This window comes from Maniola jurtina, chromosome 9 (genome assembly GCF_905333055.1).
Source record: "Maniola jurtina chromosome 9, ilManJurt1.1, whole genome shotgun sequence".
Taxonomy (NCBI): Eukaryota; Metazoa; Arthropoda; class Insecta; order Lepidoptera; family Nymphalidae; genus Maniola; species Maniola jurtina.
The window spans coordinates 6496367-6517603 of NC_060037.1; the positions used below are offsets into that span (position 1 = coordinate 6496367).

The following is a 21237-nucleotide window of genomic DNA, read 5'->3' on the forward strand; positions in this document are numbered from 1 at the left end:
GACAACGAGTAAGGGTTCCGTTTTTCCTTTTGAAGTACAGAGCCCTAAAAACCTTTTGTAGATATTGGAGAGAAATGAAAATACAAATTATATAAGATGGCTTGTTTACTTTGACGCACTTCATTGAATTGTTGTTATATGACAATTTTTTCAAAAGTATTACATATTCAAGGCGTTAATTTTATACTTATTTGTAAGATACAACATCCTTTTTCGTGTTCTGACTAAAGGAAAAAGACCACGGTAAAGTTAATTCATATGAATCAAGCAGCAAATATTTTGTCAGCAGCAAGATTCGGTTACATCGAAGAAATTTTGTTGACGCCAGCAGATGACCCATGCTGCGAAGGCATTTTCAGTGCTAAAGTAAAATAAAAGATTATGCGCGTCTTGCAACTGTGGGGCCCTTGAATAATGAGGATCAGAACCATTGAGTAACTATGTGGATTTATAGCTACAGTAAAAGCATAAGAAAAATTATTTTAATCAGATAATAAATGAAAATACAATGATTAAAGAGCAACAATCAAAATGCGCACGCCAAGTGTTAAGCCATATTATAGAGAAAAAGAAAAACTAAAATCATTTCGCCCACACGTACCGTGCGTCGCGCGCTCTTACGGCCCTTGACACTTGCAAAGAGGAATACTTTTTTTAAAGATTTGTGTGTTGGTGATGCGTATTGCTTGCTTAGTCGCTCGCTTTTCCTCCATGTTTAGTAGTGGCAGGGCGAGTGATGTATATCGCTTGCTGCACGTTGTAACCTTCAGATTTACCTGGTTTGGCGGCTTATAGGGAATTAAGCGTATTGTTTCTTGTTTATCATGAATTTCCGCTACGCCCGCTTGTTTCCAACTATGACGTCATCAACATCTCGCCCGAAGGAGTCGTTTAATTTTTTAAATCACTTCGTCATTTTTCGTCATACATTTGAATCATTCAAAGAGTAATAATTAATCACACATAGCGTACACTAATACAATCTAATAATCAAAAAAAAATTTGGTTGATCCTCATTGAAACAGCCAGAAAGTCTATTGCCTTCTACCCGCGCTTACGTTACACAACGCATGAAGACGTCCAAAGCTGGCCTTGCTTTAAAAACCTTCGTGGGATGGGTCTTTTTCCTTAAGTATTTACCCTTCATAATAACAATTTTAAAAATACAAATACGACTATAATGACCAAACAGATTTAATTTTTATTGAATGCAATGGCCTGAAAATTATTATTTATAAATGCTCATATATAATAATTAATGTCAAACTCCTCAGGTACGAGGTCACTTCTGGGCTTACTACAGTTGTAAAAATACATGTTTTACTTTACTTCTCCACAAGTCTTCTAAAACGAACAGAGGTATTTAATATTTTGCGTTTAAACTATCGTGAATGATATTCATTATAAATATATATGTTTGACGGCTAATCTCACGTGTTTGTTTTTTTTATCATTATTTTGGTTAAAATCCATTCATGTCGCCATGGACGATAGCTTGGCGCCGCATCGCGACCTCGAAAAAGACCCCGGACGGGTTCGAAACTAGTCGATTTAGTTTTAACAAGTTGAGCTTAGCCGTCATACATTTATTGGTATTCAATATTCTAAGATAAATCAATAAAATTATTTACTAAGATTTACCATATACACTATTTTAAATTCTTACCTAAACTATTGGACTTTCTAAGGTAAAGAAAATTGAACAAATTTCGCAATAGTGTTGTGGTAAAACAAAATTCAAACGAAGCTAATATAATTTTTACAAAAATATAAAGCATGTTGATATTTACAAGACACTTCAGACAGACTTGAACGAACTTCACTATATGTACAAAATAAACGTCGTCTCAAGTCTCTTTTGCGTATTAAAATAATCAGGATTATTCTGTCTAATGTAATGTGCTCTAAATCAAAACCGTTATTAGCACTCAAAAATGTAACGACTCATGATATTCCCCTTCTTTTCCTTAGAGGAACGTAAGCACATCTAAATTAAGGCTAAAGGAAAATGATAAAAATGGGTCAAACAAGTATTCAAACAAGAAGAACATCGGCAATATATCTCTGACTGGCATGTTGTCAAACTTCATAACTCTCATAGGATTTCTCTTAAAAATAAAGCAATCAAGCAACTGGTGGCATAAGTTTGATAGGAATGCGAGTTACGGAGTGATACTGCCGAATGCCGATGTTGTTCTCATTTGAATATTGTGTAAAGGTTCATTAATAGAACATATTTCATCACAAAGTGTTTGGAAGAATCCATCAATCTTTTTCCTTTAGACGGTGTTTCTAAAAAAACAAAACAACAAAGTACCATCAAATCTGAATATCGCTATTTAAACAATAATACTAAAAGACTCCAAAATATTACATAGAATAACAGAAATATGTATTGAGCCGTCAGAATAGTGAACTTAAAATATTACCTACATAATTTCTGAACTTCCTCATAATATGTTCTACTTAATATGAAATGTTAATAATAGAAAATAGAAGAATTACAACACTATGTACTGACGATTGAATAGACTCAAGTATAACTCAAGTTTATAAAATATTATCATAGAAGTTTAGTTATATCAGAAAAAAATATTTTAAAATGCTCTGAGAATAATCAGGATTGAATTAATTACACAATAACTAAGTTTTTTTTAAATGCATAAAATATAACAAAGGAATAATAATAAAGGAACTCAATTTAGAACGGTAATAAATATATCAGCATACTATACTATATCTATTAACAGAAATTTGCTTATTATATAGTTGAACTAAATTATTTAATAATTACAAATCGTTATTCAGTCTAACTAGCTATCTATTAACTATAATATTAGTAATGGTGCTAAATCGGTTATACATAAACTTTCACAATGTTCTCTGTAAAAAGGGATGGCATTATTTTTAGACTTGTCCATTTTGTGTTAAGCTGGCGCCACACTAGGAGAGACTTGAATTAAAACTTTTCACTCAAATTCACGGGCCACACATTGCTTTGAAGCTTATTATCATCACAACACATTTACAACACTTCCGAACTAACAATGGGAAAGCCATATTTGATACTAGCTGATGCCCGCAGCTTCGCCCGCGTGGATTTAGGTTTTTAGAAATCCCGTGGGAACTCAAAAGTTCCCACGGGATTTCTAAAAACCTAAAAACCGTCCGCGCGACAAAGTCTTTACTTGGTAAATAACCTTCAATATCAATTTATAACCGACGACAGTTTCTAAATCCCATCCACTTTGGTGATCTGATCCCCTGCAGCATCAGGATTGATGAGTTGGAATCCAAATTTTTAGGGCAATGTCGCAAAGTTCCTCTATCGATTAAAAAAAAATTACGCAAATCGGTTCTGAAATCTCGGAGATTTCGGTATACATAGGTAGAAAAACACAACTCCTTTTTTGAAAGTCGGTTAAAAAAGTAGCCTATGTTACACCCTGATGAATCCTCTACTTGTCTGTGAAAGTCCCGTTAAAATCGGTTCAGCCGTTCCGAAGATTAGCCTTTTCAAACAGACAGACAGACAGACAGACAAAAATTTTAAAAACCTGTGATTCGGTTATGGTATCGTTCAAATAACCATATGAGCTTTATATGAGGTAGTTATTTCGAAATTACAGACAGACATTTTATTTCATTAAATGCATGAGTATTATCCTTATAGAGATCTACAGAGCATACTTTAACATTGCTCAGCCTTAAGTTTAGTTAAAACAAGACAGATTTATGCCTCGTCTGTCGCTAATGCAGACAAGTTTTAGTGTCTTAAGTCTGGCAAAGTTAAAGTACGCTTTATAGATTTAAGCCTTAGTCTTTAAGCGATTGCCTCAAAAACAAGGTACGACTGGTAGAGAGATAAATCATGTGAATCAAATCGAGAATAGATACCGCCAAAGGAGGGATTCGAAGATGAGGATGAGAACTTGGTAATAAAATACCTATTTTTCTTTTAAATAACATCAGTGTTAGGTATATTTGAAATCCTACATAAATCCATGTTCTACTTTTATTGAGAAAGCAGCTAACCCCTATCAGATCATATTGACAGTTATGACATCACAGTATGTCGGACTTGATTTCCCTTTCTTAGTTCGGACGCACAATAGCGTATTAAACGTTATGTGTGGCGCCGGCTTTACGAGTCGTTTGCAACCAAATAAGCGTCATGTTTTTTCAATAGTAGCTGCATAAAAGAACCGTTCGTTTATAACCCAAATTATTAACCCAGGTTATTAAATATCTTATTTTATATATTTCATTTTTTTTTTGCATATATAAACAACCTTCATACCTTCACTAGGCGCTTGTGCACTACTCTGAATCAGAGAAAAAACGAAAAATAAAAAATTCGTATCTACTGAATGATGTCATTTTAATGACAGACTAGAATCCAAAGTCTGAAGCCGATAAAATACGGTTGTTTGATAAACTACTACCTATCGCCATTTTCCGATACGGATCGGACTTGTGCACAAGAAACCTTTATAATATTTCCTTACCACTGACTTCACGTTTTTTTAACTATCCAATTATAAGAAATATTAAGAAAAGTTTGTGATATATGTATCTTTTGTGAAGCTTCCATTGAAATATAATATAGATAAAGCACTGCTTTGTTTACAACAACAAAACTCATATTGGTATTAATTCAGTTGCACACAGATTCTAAACTAAATTAACAGGTTTAAATGTAAAGGCTGTGCCTTACATGTTTCCTATGGAAAAGGATAGCACTAGTTAAGTTTAAAGATTTTGTACAACTGAATTAGCACCAAAATTTACATCATCAGACCCCTCACTAATAAACAGATAACGGATGAATAGTTACACACTAATTTATATTTCCATTGTTGCCATTTGACATTCGAAAGAAGACAAAGCATTGTGTAACTATAAAACCATTATATGTTTATTAGTAAGAAAGTAATAAAAAGGTTTATAGTACGTATATTACCACAAACAATAATAATAATCGCTTTCACTTAATTTCACTATGACAATTTATATGGACTAACCGCAGTGGATTTCATAGGACGTAAAATGCGCGCAAAACAAGCAGTCCAATAGAATAGTTAATAGTCCAACAGTCCAGGTAATAGTTCAGTTAAGGGGTCAATAGTCCAAGGCATGTGACTGCGCATTGTACAAAATCAGATCTCATTGTCTCTTTGTCATCAAACAGATCTTGTGTCTTTAATCCCTAGTCTATGAACTCTATGACCTGCGCAAACTGTCATGTTGCAACTTTAGATTAGATTGGACCACTTGTTTTGTGATCATAACTTGTCCACTACATATTTTAAGCACTAGTCACACACAATATCCCACATTCCCCAGTGCGGGACTCCAGTGTGTCCTAATTTATTAACCAAGTTAACTAATTATTCATTAGCTTAAAGTGTTACCGTATAGTTATTAAAGTCCATTCATCTATATACACCGACAAGTTAACCGGCCAGGGTCAATGGTGCCTCGGGTAGTGGTGCCCGTTGTTGTACCTGAACAAGGACACGTGTTCAAATTACGCACACACAAGCTGAAATCTATAGAACGTACTTAGGTTTTGCGCAGAAATAAGACACTGGCAAAAAAGGAACGGCGATCCAACACGACCGGAGAAATATCAGGTGTAGGACCAATGGCTTTACGCACTTTCATTTGCGGCGATACCGCTCACAACGCGACGGTACACAATAATGGAGCGTGTGGAATATTTTTATGATTTATCGATCATCGTTCCTAACATAGTCGTGTTACTTTATTAGATTTCATAGATACGAGACATAACGCGGCAATTTATAAGATCACAGCGCTAATCATTCCGCTAGGAAGGTTGTCAAACGATTAAAAAAATGATTTTTTTCTATTGGAAACTGAATACTGCTCCAAAAAGTTTTTTTTTACAAATATAATTAGGTATGTGTTTATCTGTCGCCTACCTGTTAAAGCGCTTGTATTTGTTGCTATGGTGTTTATTGAAGTGGTGGTTGGGGCGTCGCTCGCCGCGGTACTTGAAGTTGCCGCCCCAGTGAAGCTTGTTTTGTTTATCCTGTGGCCAAGACAAAATCCTTTCAAATATTGTTTACCGTGCTAGATATTGCGCTCTCGTAGAAACCACGCACGCACTTACACCAGCTAGTTTACACTGCCAGTTATCAACTTCAATAACTTGAAACGTTGCGCTATCTGCGAGTGATTCGTTTCGAAGTATATTCAAGTTAGGGTTAGATATAGACACAATATCTTTACCTGGAAAGCATTATATCCATTCCTATTGTTATTGAAGCGATTGTAATGGTGGAACTTCTTCATCTTCTTAGTGCGCCCACGGTCCATGTCTTCAGCGGCTTCGATGGCACGCTTGCGCTCGTCTCGCCTCTCCTCAAATACCTGGGATGAATATTTTAGTATGGGATGAATATTTCAGAGTTCAGACATCACAGGTAACTTAGAAAATTCATAAGTTCAAACTTCACATTTTCATAAAATGTTTTTGTATATCTAAAAACGAATAGAATAATGCAATGACTAGCATACTTTTAAGTAAGAGGTTTTCATTAAGAGTGCTCGACCTTTAAATGGATTTAAATCCTGAGTTAAACTCTAGTTTTCATTTTGATTGCGAGAAAATGAAAGAGTGAGACGCGACCGCGGCCTGTGGGTGAACTCACTCTCATACTGCGCAAGTTCAAGATCGGAGACCTTTTGACGTGATACCAACTGTAGCTTACATGACTAAAGTTCCAGGAGAGCATACGAGCATAGGAAGCTAGGTTGAAGCACTATAAAAAAATCCATAAAACACTTATTACGTGTTCGTGCATAAGTGTATAGTTTCTATAGTGCCTGAGCCTAGCCTCAAATGTATGTCTCTTGGGTTGGGCTCGTGTGTACACGCACATGATGCAGTCGAGTGTTGAATATATTCAACGTATTAGTGTATGGCTATACATGGAACAGGGCTACAGGGTCGGCGGTTACCTGGCGGGACATGTTGCTGTGCGAGCCGTGCCACGAGGCGACGGGCGCGCCGTAGCCGCGATGCGCCACGCCGTGCAGGTACCGCGCGGTGTCGAGCGGCGCGCGCGGCGCAGGCGGCGCGGGCGGCGGCGGCGCGGGCGGCGCGTCGCTGCGGTCGCTCAGCGGGGACATGCTGCTCACGCTCGTGTTCGGACTCTCCTCGTTCTCCCCTTTCCTTTCCTCTTTATCCTTGATCCTTATTGAATCAACAAAGAGTAATTATTATGCGTGCGCAATAATATGGTATGCGACTTTGCACATCTTGTGTGCACCCATTTCATACAGCGAGCACTGCATATTTATTTATGAAACTCTTAAAAACCTTTGAACATTAATTACAATCCATACTTAACTCAAACTCAAATCATTTATTCAATTTGGGTTCCATTGCACCCAGTTATAGTTTAGTTTGACTGTCAAGAAAAAAAATTGTGGAATATATAAGTTTATGATAATGATCACCATTACATATGTAAATTTAAAACTAGTTACAGGGGTTCCAAACGCACCACTTATTATTATAAATGCGAAAGTATGCCTGTTTGTCTATATGTTACCTTCTCACAGCTCATTTGTTTAACTGATTTTGACAAAAGGTTTGGAGATCGCTTTTATTCCAGAGATGGTTACTTTTAATCACTGGAAATCCAAGTTCCCACAGGATTTTAATCCTAACCTAACCTTTTATGCTACTGCAGGAAGTTTGTAATTAATAGTAAAAAAAACACCTACTTTTTAATGGTGTCGCCGTTCAGACTCGGGCTTAAGAGTGGACCATTTTTTTCTTTTGACACAGTCCAGGCGTGATGCATCGCCTTAGTGGTGACGATGAGGCCTTGCGGCGACTCACATCGACTAGGCTTCGGTTTCCGATTCTGATCTCTCGGTTCCTCTTTTCTGCTTTTGTCTTCGCTTGCTCGTTCGCAGCGCTCGTCGCCGCTAGACTCGGAGTCGTAAGGCACCAACTTGGACGCAGAATTCCCGTTCCTTTGAATGTGAACCGACGAACTATCACCCTTATTCATTTGTTCTTCCAGTTTCTCTAAAGGCGACTTTGACGGTTTAACTAGCTTACTCGTTGATGCAGACTTCTCTTGAAGTGGTTTAGGGCACACACTGCCAACAGATCTAAGATCTGAATCACTCTTAGTTAGTTTGGGCTGAACAAGGCATTCATCGTTGCCTTGCTTCTTTATAACGAATGTTATCTTTTTATCGTCATCAACTTTGTGGGTCACTTTGTCAATACCATTAAGTACTTTTGGTGCTTGTGTCACCTTCTCTACTTCTCCATTCTGTTTAACAACCCATGGTTCTGACACGGAACTGCTAATTTCCAATGACTTGCTTAGTGTTGAATTTAATAAGATAGGCTTCACTTCTGGTTTGAGCGTCTCTGATGTGCTGCTGTTTAACATATTCGGTTTTCTGTCATCGTTTTTATAAAATGTTAATTTCAAAGGGCTCTTTTCTCTGTTGAGTATATTGCTAGGGAGTTGTGGTCCATAGACAACATTGGAAGTAGAGGCAGTAGGAATTGAAGGGTCTTCCATGGTGTTATCTTTCTCAAAGAACATAATGTAAGCATTGGTCCCCAGCACAGCAGATAGCGGGAGAGGCCGGACACAACTGTCATCAAACTGATAGTAATTGCTATTAGGCGCTTGACCTATAGCAGTGTAATGTCCACAGTTTTGTGATGGCCCTAAATGTGTCACCAAACTCACTAGCTTATAAGACTGAAAAAGTACAAATCATTTATAAGTGATCAGGCACAAACATTTGAAACATTTCTTTTACATATTACATTGCAAAACATACTTACCAGTTGTTGTTGGCTATTTTTGTTATACATATATTTATTAAGGTTAATTTTCTTTCGGAATTGCACATGTTTAGATAGCTTTCCACCGGCGAGTGAAAATCTTTTTAGGGCAATGCAAAGTACCATAGGGGCCCGTTCTATAAAGAACTGCTTGGTTGCTGATACCTGATGAGAAATAAAGAAAAGAGTATAAACACTTGAATGATGTCTGAGTTTAAACTAACAAAATATGAAATGGTAGTTATCTTTTATTAATAATATTGAATTTTTCTTTGCAATCAATTTGAGGTGATTGCAGAGACAGGCCACTAATGCTAACAAAATCAATAACAAATATTATCTTTGTTTATTTATTTTATTTTTATTAGATAATATAACCTTTTATACTATTTTTTGTAACAAGCTTTAAACTTTCCAAGGTATCATTAAGTTCTAGATAATATTATTACTATTCATATTTGATATTAAAGTACAAAACTTGCGTGATTCTCACATAATTTTTGAAGTTATGATGATAGCCAGAACAGGAGAAAATCAATTGGCCTCAGCAACTATTTACAGTAAATCAGACATCTGCAAGCATCTGACCACATTGATATTATCACCTGGCTTGCAGGCACTATATTACAGAAAAAGCTTGTGTTTTAGTTCAAAAGTATAAGGGTAAGGCCTATTTAAGTTTAATTGTGAAAACTTATTAACCTTTGTTTGAATTTTGCTTGCAACTAATGATAATTAATGTTATCAGCAGAGTTTTCAAACCTAAAAGCCATTATACAAAATAAGAAGAAGAAGAGTTTTTAAACAACTGGTGTGCTTGTAAAAATATTGTGTACAGTTTAGACTCAATTATCTGGATTATCAACTAACAGAGGAGGACCATCTTGTGTGGAAGCATTTCAAGCTCTAGCTTTTAAATGGTTAAAATAAAATAATAAAGTGATATGATGTATTAGTTTGTGAGTTTGTATGTAGGGGCTAATCTCCAGAAGTAATGGCCCAATCTGAATACTGTTTCACTGATAGCTAAATTATCCTTGAGAGTTAGGCTGTATAATTAAATATACCATGTGGACCAATTTGAAGCCAAAAGCTAGTATAAAAATAAAACAATACCTATTGCTAGTGTTGTGAAGAAATTAAAGGAAGACAAAGTTGTACTATATACTAACCTTCTTATTGCATGCTTCACATTTATAGCCAAGATCTTCCAACCTTTCCCTTGAGAAAAATGAATCTAATGCTTCATCTAATGTTGAATGCTTCCTTATATCCAATAACAAATCCTTAAAAATAAAATAACATTTAATCAATCTAAGTATCATCATCATTGCCTTTTTAAGGATGATTGGCATCAAGATCAAGCCTTTCACACAATAAAAATAAACATAGACACACCTAAAATTAAATTTTAAGATATGTTAGGTCATAATAATATAGAGCAGCGAGCCAGGAAACCTTTTCGTTTAGCTTCCTTTAGTTGGATACTTACTTGAAAATGCTGATAGGTGGTGGACAAATGGTGACAGGCAAGACACCGGACAGTGGACCTGAGGTAGCCTCCAAGGATTTGATTTAGCGGAGTTGTCTCCTTACTGTACTGATCCAACTTGTCTGCATTTATAAATCTAGTCAAGTAGCACTTTTCCATGGCTTCAACTAGGTACCTGCAAGTTCACAATGTATTTTTATATCACTACCTATATTATAAATGCGAAAGTGCATTTGTTTGTTGGTTTATTGGATTGTTCTTCAATCACGATTTTTTGCATGGGCATAGTTAAAGACCTGGAAAGTGACATAGGCTACTTTTTAACCCTAGATCCACACAGGAAGTGGCAGCCATCAGCTAGTGATTATTGTAAACAAAAATACACCATAATAAAATCTCTTTACAGTACATATAAGTCAATCTACCTATCATTTATTCTATTAATTAGTAAAATTTTACCAAAATCCATGCATCATCTAGCAAACTATTTCGAGTGTAAAGAAACTTAGATCAAGAATATCCATCTTCTTTGAGTGGCTTCAAAAAGAGAAGGGGGTTCTCAATTTGACACATTTTTTTTTTTGGTGAGGTTACTCTATAGCTCTGTCAAATCTAAACCGATTTCAATTCTTTTTTTGTTTGATAGGATGTATGTCCTCATGTTAGTTCCATTAAAATTTGGTGAAAATATTATTAAAGATCTGCCTTACCTTAAAAATTCATGGGCATCTTCTTGCCGACCAGGAGTTAAATGTCTACAAATAAGCCTTAACTTGGAATACACCTGCCATGGCTTAATGGGTGCACCACCACTCTTTTGTGTTGCCATCAATGTGGCACGCATTCCACATATGACACATGCTTCTGAAATTTTTAATTATTTGTGTGTTAGGGATTTGAAGATGCTAGTCCTTTGTTAAAAAGAAGTGTGTATATTGTATTATCAGTGTTTAAGCAATTAAGTATCACTTGTTTTAAATGTGAAGGGAAACATTGTGAGAAAAGCTGTGTGTCTGAGTGTTCACCATAATGTTTTCAAAGGTGTATGAAGTCTGAAATCTGCACTAGGCCAACTGCACTGGGAGAACACCCATGCTCAGTAGTAATCCAACAATGGATTGATAATGACATATGTAATTAAAGAGATTGCCAAAAAGAAAAGAAAATCAAGGCATATTCTCTAGTTTCCATCAAGTCCTAGTTAAGAAAACACTGATTTAGGCAGTATTGGCCGAGAACTATAAATATTCAGCCCTACATAGAATCTACTCAAGAATAAGTAGAATTGCATGGATAAAAAAAAATAAGACTTACCTTGTTGATTACACTTTTCTGAATGTACTGCATCTGAGACCAACCAGTTGGCCAATGCAGGAACATGGAACAGTGCTTGCAGAGTGGAGTTGAGGTAGCAAGTGTTGCCAACATTCTGCATGCCAGCACCAGCTCCCCATGCACTTAGCCACCCCAACTGCACCTTTTCTACAGGGAAAAATACTCGCTTGGGCTTTGGTAAGCCTTCATCACCATTTTTTGTATCTGAAAATAATTTACAATCAAGTTAGGTGCCTGCATTCTTGACATTTTGGTCACAGAAATGTAACTTACATAATTTTAAGATTATACTTTATTCAAATAGATATAAAGAATATTTTAAAAATAACAATGGTATTAATTATTGTGCTTTTTAACAAGTAATTTAATGTAATTGACCAAGCAACTTGGGAATGCTTAAAATATTGTTCAATAGAAAATAAAAAATTCATTACTTGATTATCATGATTTATTATAGTAAATATATAAGTTTTAATAGTGGTAAATAGACATGTTTGCCATAAAAGTAAATATTGACATAATGAAAGATAACCTTATACTTTTATGATGGGTCTAGTAAATCAATAAAATAATTAATAAAGGATATATTTTATTCTTACCTGTAGATAGATTGCTCGAATTCAAGTCCTTTTTAAGAAGTTTAGTGTCGAGCACTTGTTTTTTAGGTCGAATAACCACATACTTGGATTTCAAACCGTCGAGTATATTGCTTTGATAATCTCCAGACTCTTCGAACTCAATCTTGGATAGAAGAACATTTTTAGCAGAAGAATAAAGTCTGCTATCTAACAAAGATGAACCTTGTGATTCTTCAGCCGTAAGAGATAAACGCAATGCGCTTGATACTGGGTCACAAATTGAAGCGGGCATTTTACCTCCAAAACTGCACTATCACGTCACAATATTTATCAAATTACTAAGTTACACATGATAGTTAATTCAATCGTACACTGTTTATGCTGTAAACTGGGTGTTTAAATAATGGTTATTTGTTAATCAACCATGTGTATTGCTCAAAATACTGAGTTCACACTAGTTCACAGTGCACAGCACGGAAAAAGGAAAACGCACACAAGTCGTCACAAACGTCAAAGTGATTATAACTTTTTTAAACTGGTTTTACGGTTCTGGGTTCTAGCTCTTTTAGTGATTACTTTCTTACAGACAGACGACAGTAGACACAGCATCAGAGTTACAGACCGTGTTAGGTACCTATTCTGAATTCTTCTACATATACTGCTCCTAATCCTAAGTACCATGTATGCTGCTGCAGGCTGATTCAGAACACTTTGATAACAATTCGGCTGCGCGGCGCTAAATTATTACGATTCGATCGACTTAAATAAATCTAGTGGACAATAGTCCACTTCACCCATTGACGTATCAGATAACGCGGCAATAAAATGTTGTCTTTGGTGGACTGGTGGATGACATTTGTGATTTGTCAAAGTCAGCGTAGAAAAGAAAATATCTTTGATTCAACTTTGAGTCTTTGAGTACAGCTAATTCGTGTGAATCATTTGAACTATCTAAATGAAATTTAAAACATCGTTACAAATAACTTTATGTAATTAACGATCTCATGAGAAATATTTACAGTTTATGTAGATATTAGAATTCTTTAGAAGTTAATTTCCGAGAGGTAGTGAGCGCCGGTGAAATTGTGATCATGGCGAATCCGTCATCAGGCGTTGGTAAGAACTTTATTTTACACGTTATATGCCGTCTTTTTTCATAGCAGATTTGTTTTGTCGTCCAAATATATTCAAATTTTATAGTCACCATTGATTAAATTTTTCCCAGTGGTTCCAAGAAATTTTCGTCTTCTAGAAGAACTTGAGCAAGGTCAGAAGGGAGTGGGTGATGGAACGATTTCTTGGGGTCTCGAAAGTGATGATGACATGACCCTTACTCACTGGACTGGCATGATAATTGGTCCTCCCAGGGTAATTACTCATATACATTTAACTTGTCTGCTGTTTTGGATATCCAAACACTACTGTTTATATTAACCAAGCATCATTTACAATAACATGCATGATATTCCAATTTTGTACAAGTTGCAGCAGCTGATTGCAATCGTCTAGTCATGTAAATTAGATTAAGATAAAAATACATCATTATTGATCTTTATTCTTTAGTCTTTGTTCATCTTCAAGTGTGATTGTCTCTATTGAATTTTAAAACTTATTTTGTTGCATTTCTTTATATTTTAGACTCCATATGAAAATAGGATGTATTCTCTTAAAATTGAATGTGGCACCCGGTACCCAGATGAGCCTCCTACTGCTAGATTTATCTCCAGGATTAACATGAACTGTGTAAACAGCCAGACTGGACTTGTAAGTATTAATTCCAGTATTTTTGATAGGACTTTCAACATATATAATTTTACAAATTAATAAGCTTAAAAACATTACTTTAATGCTGTAACAATCATCATCATCATCATGATCAACCCATTGCCGGTCCACTACTGAAAACGGGTCTACTCTCAGATTGAGAAGGGTTTAGGCTAATGCTTTAACAATCATCAAGATCAACCCATCACCGGTCCACTACTGAGCTCTAGTCTCCTTAGAATGGGTGTAGGCCATAGTCTGTAATGCTGGCCCAATGCGGATTGACAAACTTCACACACCTTTGAGAACATTATGGAGAACTCTAAGGCATGCAAGTTTCCCACATCATTAAAGCAAGTGATACTTAAATGCTTAAAACACAACTCCAAAAAGCAAGAGGTGTGTGTCTGGGATAAAACCTCCCAAAAACACAGCTGTAACAATGTGATTATCGTAATTATTTGCTCTTATAGGTGGATAATAGACAAGTCCCAATTCTTGCTAGATGGCAGCGTGATTACACCATCAAGACAGTGCTTCAAGAACTGAGACGCCTCATGACTCTTAAGGAAAATATGAAGCTTTCTCAGCCCCCAGAAGGAAGCACTTTTTAGTTATTCTGATATAACTTGTCTCAATGACCCAATCTACTCCATACTTTGCTAAATTATAATTAACATACATAATATTATATTCATATACTTTTAAACATGTCCAGTTAAATTATAGTCACTCAGGCAGCATCTTCTATAATGCTCTGGCCAGTGTATTTTGAAGTTTCTGTTGTGCATTTATTGTAATTTCGTATTATCAGATAGCAAATTGTTTGCTTTAAGTCTATTGTATAGTTCAGTGGATTGGGTGGAATATATATTATCTTGTAAGATTTCACTTTACAAAGATGGCTCTTAAATCCACTTAAAGGGTAACACTCCTTTATTTATCTCTACCTAAATTATTGAGGCCTTTAAGTCAAACTTGCTTTTTGTATGATTAGAGCTAAACTTACCTTATATTTTTCATGTAAGAGATTTGATGACTACACTTGAAAATCCAAATATGTTCTTAAATGTAGGCATAAAACCCTAAATAAATAAAAATATTTCTATTAAAATATATAATCACAGGCTTAAGTTAAAAATATTTGATTTTCTTAATTTAACATCAAGTGTAAAATATTTTAGGAAATCTTTATTTCTTAGAGACATAAGATAAAGTAATACTGTTTCATTGTAAGGCTTTGCATCATAATTTGAATGTTCTTCTAAATTGAACACATTGGTTAAAACTAAGATTTCTTAAAAACCACATCGCTTATTATTAATCTAAGAATATTACAGTAGATTCCTTTAAGAACATTATAACTGCTGTGTGATTTTGTTGTTATTAAACCAAAATGCTAAGTCATTGTTTCATAGCATTAATATTTTTACCAATGTATAACTAGCAAAGGTAAATAAATCAAACAATACTGTCATTGACATTTTTATTTGCTTCATTTTATAACTGGCCTGTGACTTCATCTGCATGGACGTAACTTTTACCCACTCAGGAGTCGAATATTTAAACACTTTCTCAGTGGATGTCTATGTCATAATAGCTATCTGCATGCCGAATTTCAGCCCAATCCGTCCAGTAGTTTGAGCTATGCATTGATAGATCAGTGGGTCAACTTTTTTCTTTTATATATTTAGATAACTAGGTACATAGTCAAGAAAACAGTTTTTTGTCTAGAAGATGCATATTCACTCTTAATTCAATGGTACCCATATATGGTAGTGGAGGAAAAAACTGATACGGGAAGGGGTTTCCATAACCTAGTGGTTCGGATAAGAAACGAGGAAGCAAATCGCTTCATACGTGTCCATGGAATTTCCAGAACTACGTAGGATGAAACCTATGGATGCAGACCTCGACGATGCCTTGCGGTACAATGGAGGAAAAAGTTAAGGAAGAACCAGGTGAAAAAGTTCTTAGGCACATTTGATTATATGACGAGAGAGATTATGGAGTTCCTAAAAAAATTTTTAGGTAGGCTTTCGATTTCAGTGGTTTTAAGGTCCTGTACCAAAATGTTAAAAAAGGAATTCAGTGTTCATCTGTCTGTCACAACTGCTTATATCAGTAACTACTAATGCTATTGACTTGAATGTGGCGTCCAAACTAAGAAGCGAAATCGTGTCCGCCATTATGTGACGTCCTCGCTAGAAATTAATTTTGATCCAACATACATTTTTAAAAATCGGCCAAGTGTGAGTCGGACTCGCACACAAAGGGTTCCGTACTATCGTAAAAGAAATACCACTTTAATATCATGGCGTCCATTTTGAAATTTTTATTATTTGTTAATGAATGCTGCAATAGAAGTACACATTTTCTGAAAATTTCAACTCTACCTATTACGGTTCACGAGATCCAGTCCGCTTACAGACAGACGGATGGACGAACAGCGAAAGCTTAGTAATAGAGCCCCGTTCGTTGGCACCATGTTGGCACCCTCGGGGTACAAAACCTTAAAAACATTGAATCACATCACACTAATATCAAAGTTTTTATGTGTGTGTTTGTTACTCTTTCAGGCAAAACTACTGGATGGATTTAGCTGAAGAGAGACAAAGTTTCCACGGGATTTTGAAAACCTAAATCCACGTGGACGAAGTCGCCGGCATCAGCTAGTCAAAATTTATTTCTAGCTATGACGTTCAGTAGGATTACCTATTAACCCTATTAGGGGGTTCGTCCGAAGAGAAGCGAAGACGCGACGCTCGCGCCGTTACGACGCTGATTAGTGTGCGTTGCAATAAAGCGGAATTTAGGTACATTACGAAATTAGACGTTTACACGTGCAATTGATAATGAAATTGATGTCGTGAAACTAATTTCGTGCCACTATTTTCGTAATGTAAATTCCGCATGAGTTTCGTACAAAACTACTGACCGGCTCGAGTTGGGGCGATGCCGCGCAGACGAGGGACTATTGTCGACGGAGGACCAAAATTGATCACCTAATAGTATGGCGAAACACCGTAGGGAAAGATGGAGCAGTCTTCTTGTCCCTCGTCTGCGCAGGCCCTAAATGAGGTAGGTATCACTAGAGTAAACCAATTTTTTTTGAATTCATATTTCAGATGAAAAATCTTTTTTTCAAAAATTTTATATGCCTCCAAACCCGTTGGTTTAACTGGCGCGTTGTGAATTAGGTGTAGTAGGGACTCACCCACAAGTTACAATTGTGATAATAATTAATTACGTAAACTTAAAAGGATTTAGGTACCTAGTTACCTAATTAAAACACATAAAAGTACTTTTAACATTTATTATTCAGTAGGGCTATATCATAATATTATAACTGTACACAGTAAGAAAATATACAAATATAGTAAATGAGGTGCTTTTAATAAACTAATAAAATATATAAATACATACCTACTATTCTACTATGGCGGAGGGAAGGAGTATTAAGTATTAAACCAGCTTTGAACAAAGTTCCAAGCTTTATGATATTAAATCGTAATCATTGTTAAAATATTATGTACCTACCTGATTCTAAACTCGTGAGCAAAAAATCAGGTCGTTTACAATAATCCACACACACGCGGCGTGATCAGCCAAGTTCTTATAAGAACGGCGACTCACTGGCAGAGTTAGATTTAATTTAAATAATGGACTATAGTTACTGTTTTATTAACAAAAATAATCTACGCTGATTTATAGAGTTCCGTACCTCAAAAGGAAAAAAGGAACCCATAGGATCACTTCGTTGTCTGTCTGTCGTGTCTGTCAAGAAAAGGAAAACGAAACTTATAGGGTAAGTACCTACTTCCCGTTGACCTAGAATCATGAAATTTGGCAGATAGCAATGTCTACAGACAAGTAAAGAAAAAATCGGACAAGTGCGAGTCAGACTCGCGCACTGAAGGTTCCGTACTCGGGTATTTTTTCCAACATTTTGCACGATAAATCAAAAACCATTATGCATAAAAATAAATAAAAATCTGTTTAGAATGTACAGATAAAGTCCTTTCATATGATACCCCACTTGGTATAGTTATCTTACTTTGAAAATTGAAACACATTTAATTTTTTTTTTTTTTTTACATAATACAACCACAAATTCCTTTTGAGGTACGGAATCCTAAAAACTCCAAAACCGTCAATTTGTGGTTACGTCACATAAAGTGAAGATTTGTGTTCCCAACCTAATTTAGTTTACTAAATCAAATCAAGAACTTGCATATTATTATACTGATTTGAGATTTCTTGTACGATGGTGCCGAACACTTCGTGTGCGAGTCCAACTCGCACTTGACCGGTTTTTCTCAGTCATTTGTTAAATAATATTTTTTTAATATGTGACCAGAATCAGATCAATATTAGTGGTGGTATATGGCTAAGACAATGAAATCCTAAGACAGATGAATAAATAAATATAAATCAGGCACATACAAAACCGTAGTAACAAACCGACAGTTATTTCGGCGTAAGTATATCATTATTCAAAAAGCGCCATTGTTTACAAAGACAAATCTATAATTTATTTGTATAAAACTTTCGACGATTAAAATCAGACTTTTGCTAGACACTAAAAATTATGAAAGTTTTGTTTATATATCGGTAGATTTTTGCTGTTTTTAAATATTACTTATTCACTAGCTCCAGTACCAGCTCCTGAGCTCATGGTTTCTTGCTAGGGTAGTTTAGAATCACTGAATAAGATTATACGTATTCATTCAGATGAGAGTATTGTGTACAGAGATAATAGATATACTGAGTGAAAGAGAGGCGCTGAGAGCTCTGAATGTATACAAACGTGAACAATACAATAAAACAAACGTGCTATACATAATCCATCCTACAATTTTAAAATTGTGACTCTTCAGTGTCTAGCAAAGAGTTATAATATATTATCATAATTTTTACTGGTTCCTAAATATTAAAAACGAGGTAAATATAAAAATTCATATAATATTGCTTATACAATTGTTTGTAGTATTTTAAATTCACATCACTTTCATTTAAATGACATCTACATTTTTAAATGTTACTTCGTACTGATTCACAAAACGATAGTTACAATACAATATGAGTGATAGATTATCCAGTTAATGTGACTAATTCTGTCACACACACAAGCATAATATCTAACGCAGTCCTTTTCCGCAGGAAACATTATGAAAGGGTCAAGCGAAGTTTGCACCTCGCGTCGATTACGTCTCACTGACGTTTAGGTACGGTATGCGAACCGTACTGACGCGACAAGACAACCGCGGGGAAGTGAGCAGGTAAGTGGGAGAGGCACCGCATTCCAGCGAGGTGCAAACTAAGCGCGACCGAGCTATAGTAATACATTTAGACCTGTCATATCAATTTCATTTATCAACAGAATTAGCCACACTGGCTTTGTAGGCAATACAAACTAAATTGACAGGTCTAATTTATTAAAATCTCGTTGAGCTTTTTCGCTGAAAAATCTTTAATTATGAAACTGCAACTATTTTAGTCCTGTAAATGTAGAAAATTTTGTATTAACGGATTTTACATCAAGTTGGAACAGTACATAAGTACTAAATTAGGTAAATTAGGTAGGTAAGTAATAAGTAAGTACTAAATTTATAGGTCTAAAAAACATGCAGTCGAATTGAGAACCTCCTCCTTTTTTTGATGTCGGTTAAAAATAGTGCCTCCTTATCGCAATGTTCCTTCCAGAAAAATTTGCACTGTTTTCAGACCTATCAATTTAGTTTACAAAAACACAACGTTTACAAACGAATAAAGTACACTGAATCCTTTAGGTATTAAATCACAAGTGTAACGTCACTGTAATTTTAAACCGGAGATAAATTATTACAAATCCTTACTTACATCATGATAGAAATAAAAAACCGAGTGTAATTAGGTAGGTATGTGAAAAAAACTTCTCTGTACCTAAGCGGTTAAAAGCAACCGTTTAGTAGAATGTATAAAAATATATGTCCAGTTACGCTGAGTGTTTTTAAATTAATTTACCATTAGGTACCTACTATTTATGCTATCAACAATGCTGGATATTGGCACAAGGCGTCATATAAAGTGCACAATGAAGACTTTTACTAATCTTTGGTCTAGATATTCTATTGCAGAATTAGATCACAAATCCAAAGACATTAAATATTAAGAAACACACACAAACACAACTCAAAATTCAAAATTCAAGAGTCACTATAAAATTTAAATAGACTTTTTATTTACAACAATTTAAATAGGTATGTACATAAATATTTTAATATACAACATTTAACTTGTTCAACAATAAATTTATGATAATTGCATACAACTACTGCAAATCATAGAACAGAAAATCGTTTACAATTTTCGCTACATCTATTTCCTACAGTATTCATAATATTACAGTTAAAAGTAAAATATCACCTACATACAAATGTTTTAAAAGTCGAAGTACAACAACTTTTTATTCAACTACTATTGATATTCTAAAGGTACAATAATTATCATTATTCACAAAATACTTTCATTCGATCACTACATTTCTCGGAAAACTTACGGGCCTTTGACTAGCTACAACGCAAAACATATTGAGGCAAAGAGCACATGTATTACAATAAATAAGCATTATACACAATTATTGGTTAGGTACTTCTCACTTTCAAAAACACCAAAAAAACTATGAATTAAATGTTGTTATAGCACCAAACAGCACAACATTTATATAAACAGTATTATGCAGATCAATGTTAAAGGCTAACTTGTATCTGAATAAATATTTAAAAGAAATCATAACGCAAAATGCAACTACAATATAATAATAATTAATAGGTATGGTTATCTCGTTAGGACAGAGATGGGCCGAAAATGTTTTAAAGCTGTCAAGAAAGAATGTAACCGTTTAAGTTTAGACCTCTAATGATATCATATTATTGTGCATTAGAACTTATGACTAACTCTAACACTGACACAACGAAAATTATAAAAATTAAATAAGAGTTTATACAATAACAAAATATAATTTAGCGAGTGCCTAAATTGTTTTCAGAATTTATTAAGAGCCATAGAAAAAGTTGACAAAAAGTAAATTTTTCGTTGGATAACTGCAATGAAGTCCTATTTAAATCATCCCTACATTTTTCTTACAGTAAGTGTACACCGTAGCATACATACATAATACATAGTGAGAAGCACTTGATATTTGCAGAGGAGCCGGCTTAGGGTCACCCATA

The 21237-nt window shown here is 35.0% G+C and overlaps 2 protein-coding genes across 3 annotated transcripts; one reads left to right on the plus strand and one right to left on the minus strand.

Moving 5' to 3' along the window:
* Nucleotides 1-3584: 3584 nt before the first annotated feature.
* Nucleotides 3585-12769, minus strand: LOC123868414 (ubiquitin carboxyl-terminal hydrolase 36). Of its 2 annotated transcripts, none has more exons than XM_045910937.1 (11): nt 12281-12769; nt 11661-11885; nt 11057-11210; nt 10347-10521; nt 10027-10140; nt 8855-9019; nt 7762-8768; nt 6991-7225; nt 6259-6399; nt 5949-6058; nt 3585-5507 (listed from the first exon to the last, which is right to left on the minus strand). In XM_045910937.1, exons 1-11 carry the CDS (start codon nt 12549-12551, stop codon nt 5471-5473), a joined length of 2634 nt encoding a protein of 877 aa, XP_045766893.1. In that variant the 5' UTR covers nt 12552-12769; the 3' UTR covers nt 3585-5470. The 2 variants fall into 2 exon arrangements, with proteins under 2 accessions (XP_045766893.1, XP_045766892.1); XM_045910936.1 differs by having other exon boundaries at nt 3585-5510.
* A 355-nt stretch (nt 12770-13124) lies between these two features.
* LOC123868438 (ubiquitin-conjugating enzyme E2 variant 2) lies at nt 13125-15500 on the plus strand. Its single transcript, XM_045910975.1, has 4 exons — nt 13125-13375; nt 13485-13627; nt 13898-14023; nt 14497-15500. Exons 1-4 carry the CDS (start codon nt 13351-13353, stop codon nt 14635-14637), a joined length of 435 nt encoding a protein of 144 aa, XP_045766931.1. The 5' UTR covers nt 13125-13350; the 3' UTR covers nt 14638-15500.
* The last annotated feature ends 5737 nt before the right edge of the window (nt 15501-21237 follow it).

Bases quoted from the DNA above. Each gene is read 5' to 3' on its own strand.
- LOC123868414 (XM_045910936.1), bottom strand. From the start codon at position 12,551: ATGCCCGCTTCAATTTGTGACCCAGTATCAAGCGCATTGCGTTTATCT. The intron at 8,769-8,854 runs GTAAGTATGTTT...GTACTTTTTCAG, and splicing joins AAAATAGCCAACAACAACTG to TCTTATAAGCTAGTGAGTTT. The intron at 7,226-7,761 runs GTAGGTGTTTTT...TGATTCAATAAG, and splicing joins AACGGCGACACCATTAAAAA to GATCAAGGATAAAGAGGAAA.
- LOC123868438 (XM_045910975.1), top strand. From the start codon at position 13,351: ATGGCGAATCCGTCATCAGGCGTTG. The intron at 13,376-13,484 runs GTAAGAACTTTA...AATTTTTCCCAG, and splicing joins GAATCCGTCATCAGGCGTTG to TGGTTCCAAGAAATTTTCGT. The intron at 14,024-14,496 runs GTAAGTATTAAT...TTGCTCTTATAG, and splicing joins TAAACAGCCAGACTGGACTT to GTGGATAATAGACAAGTCCC.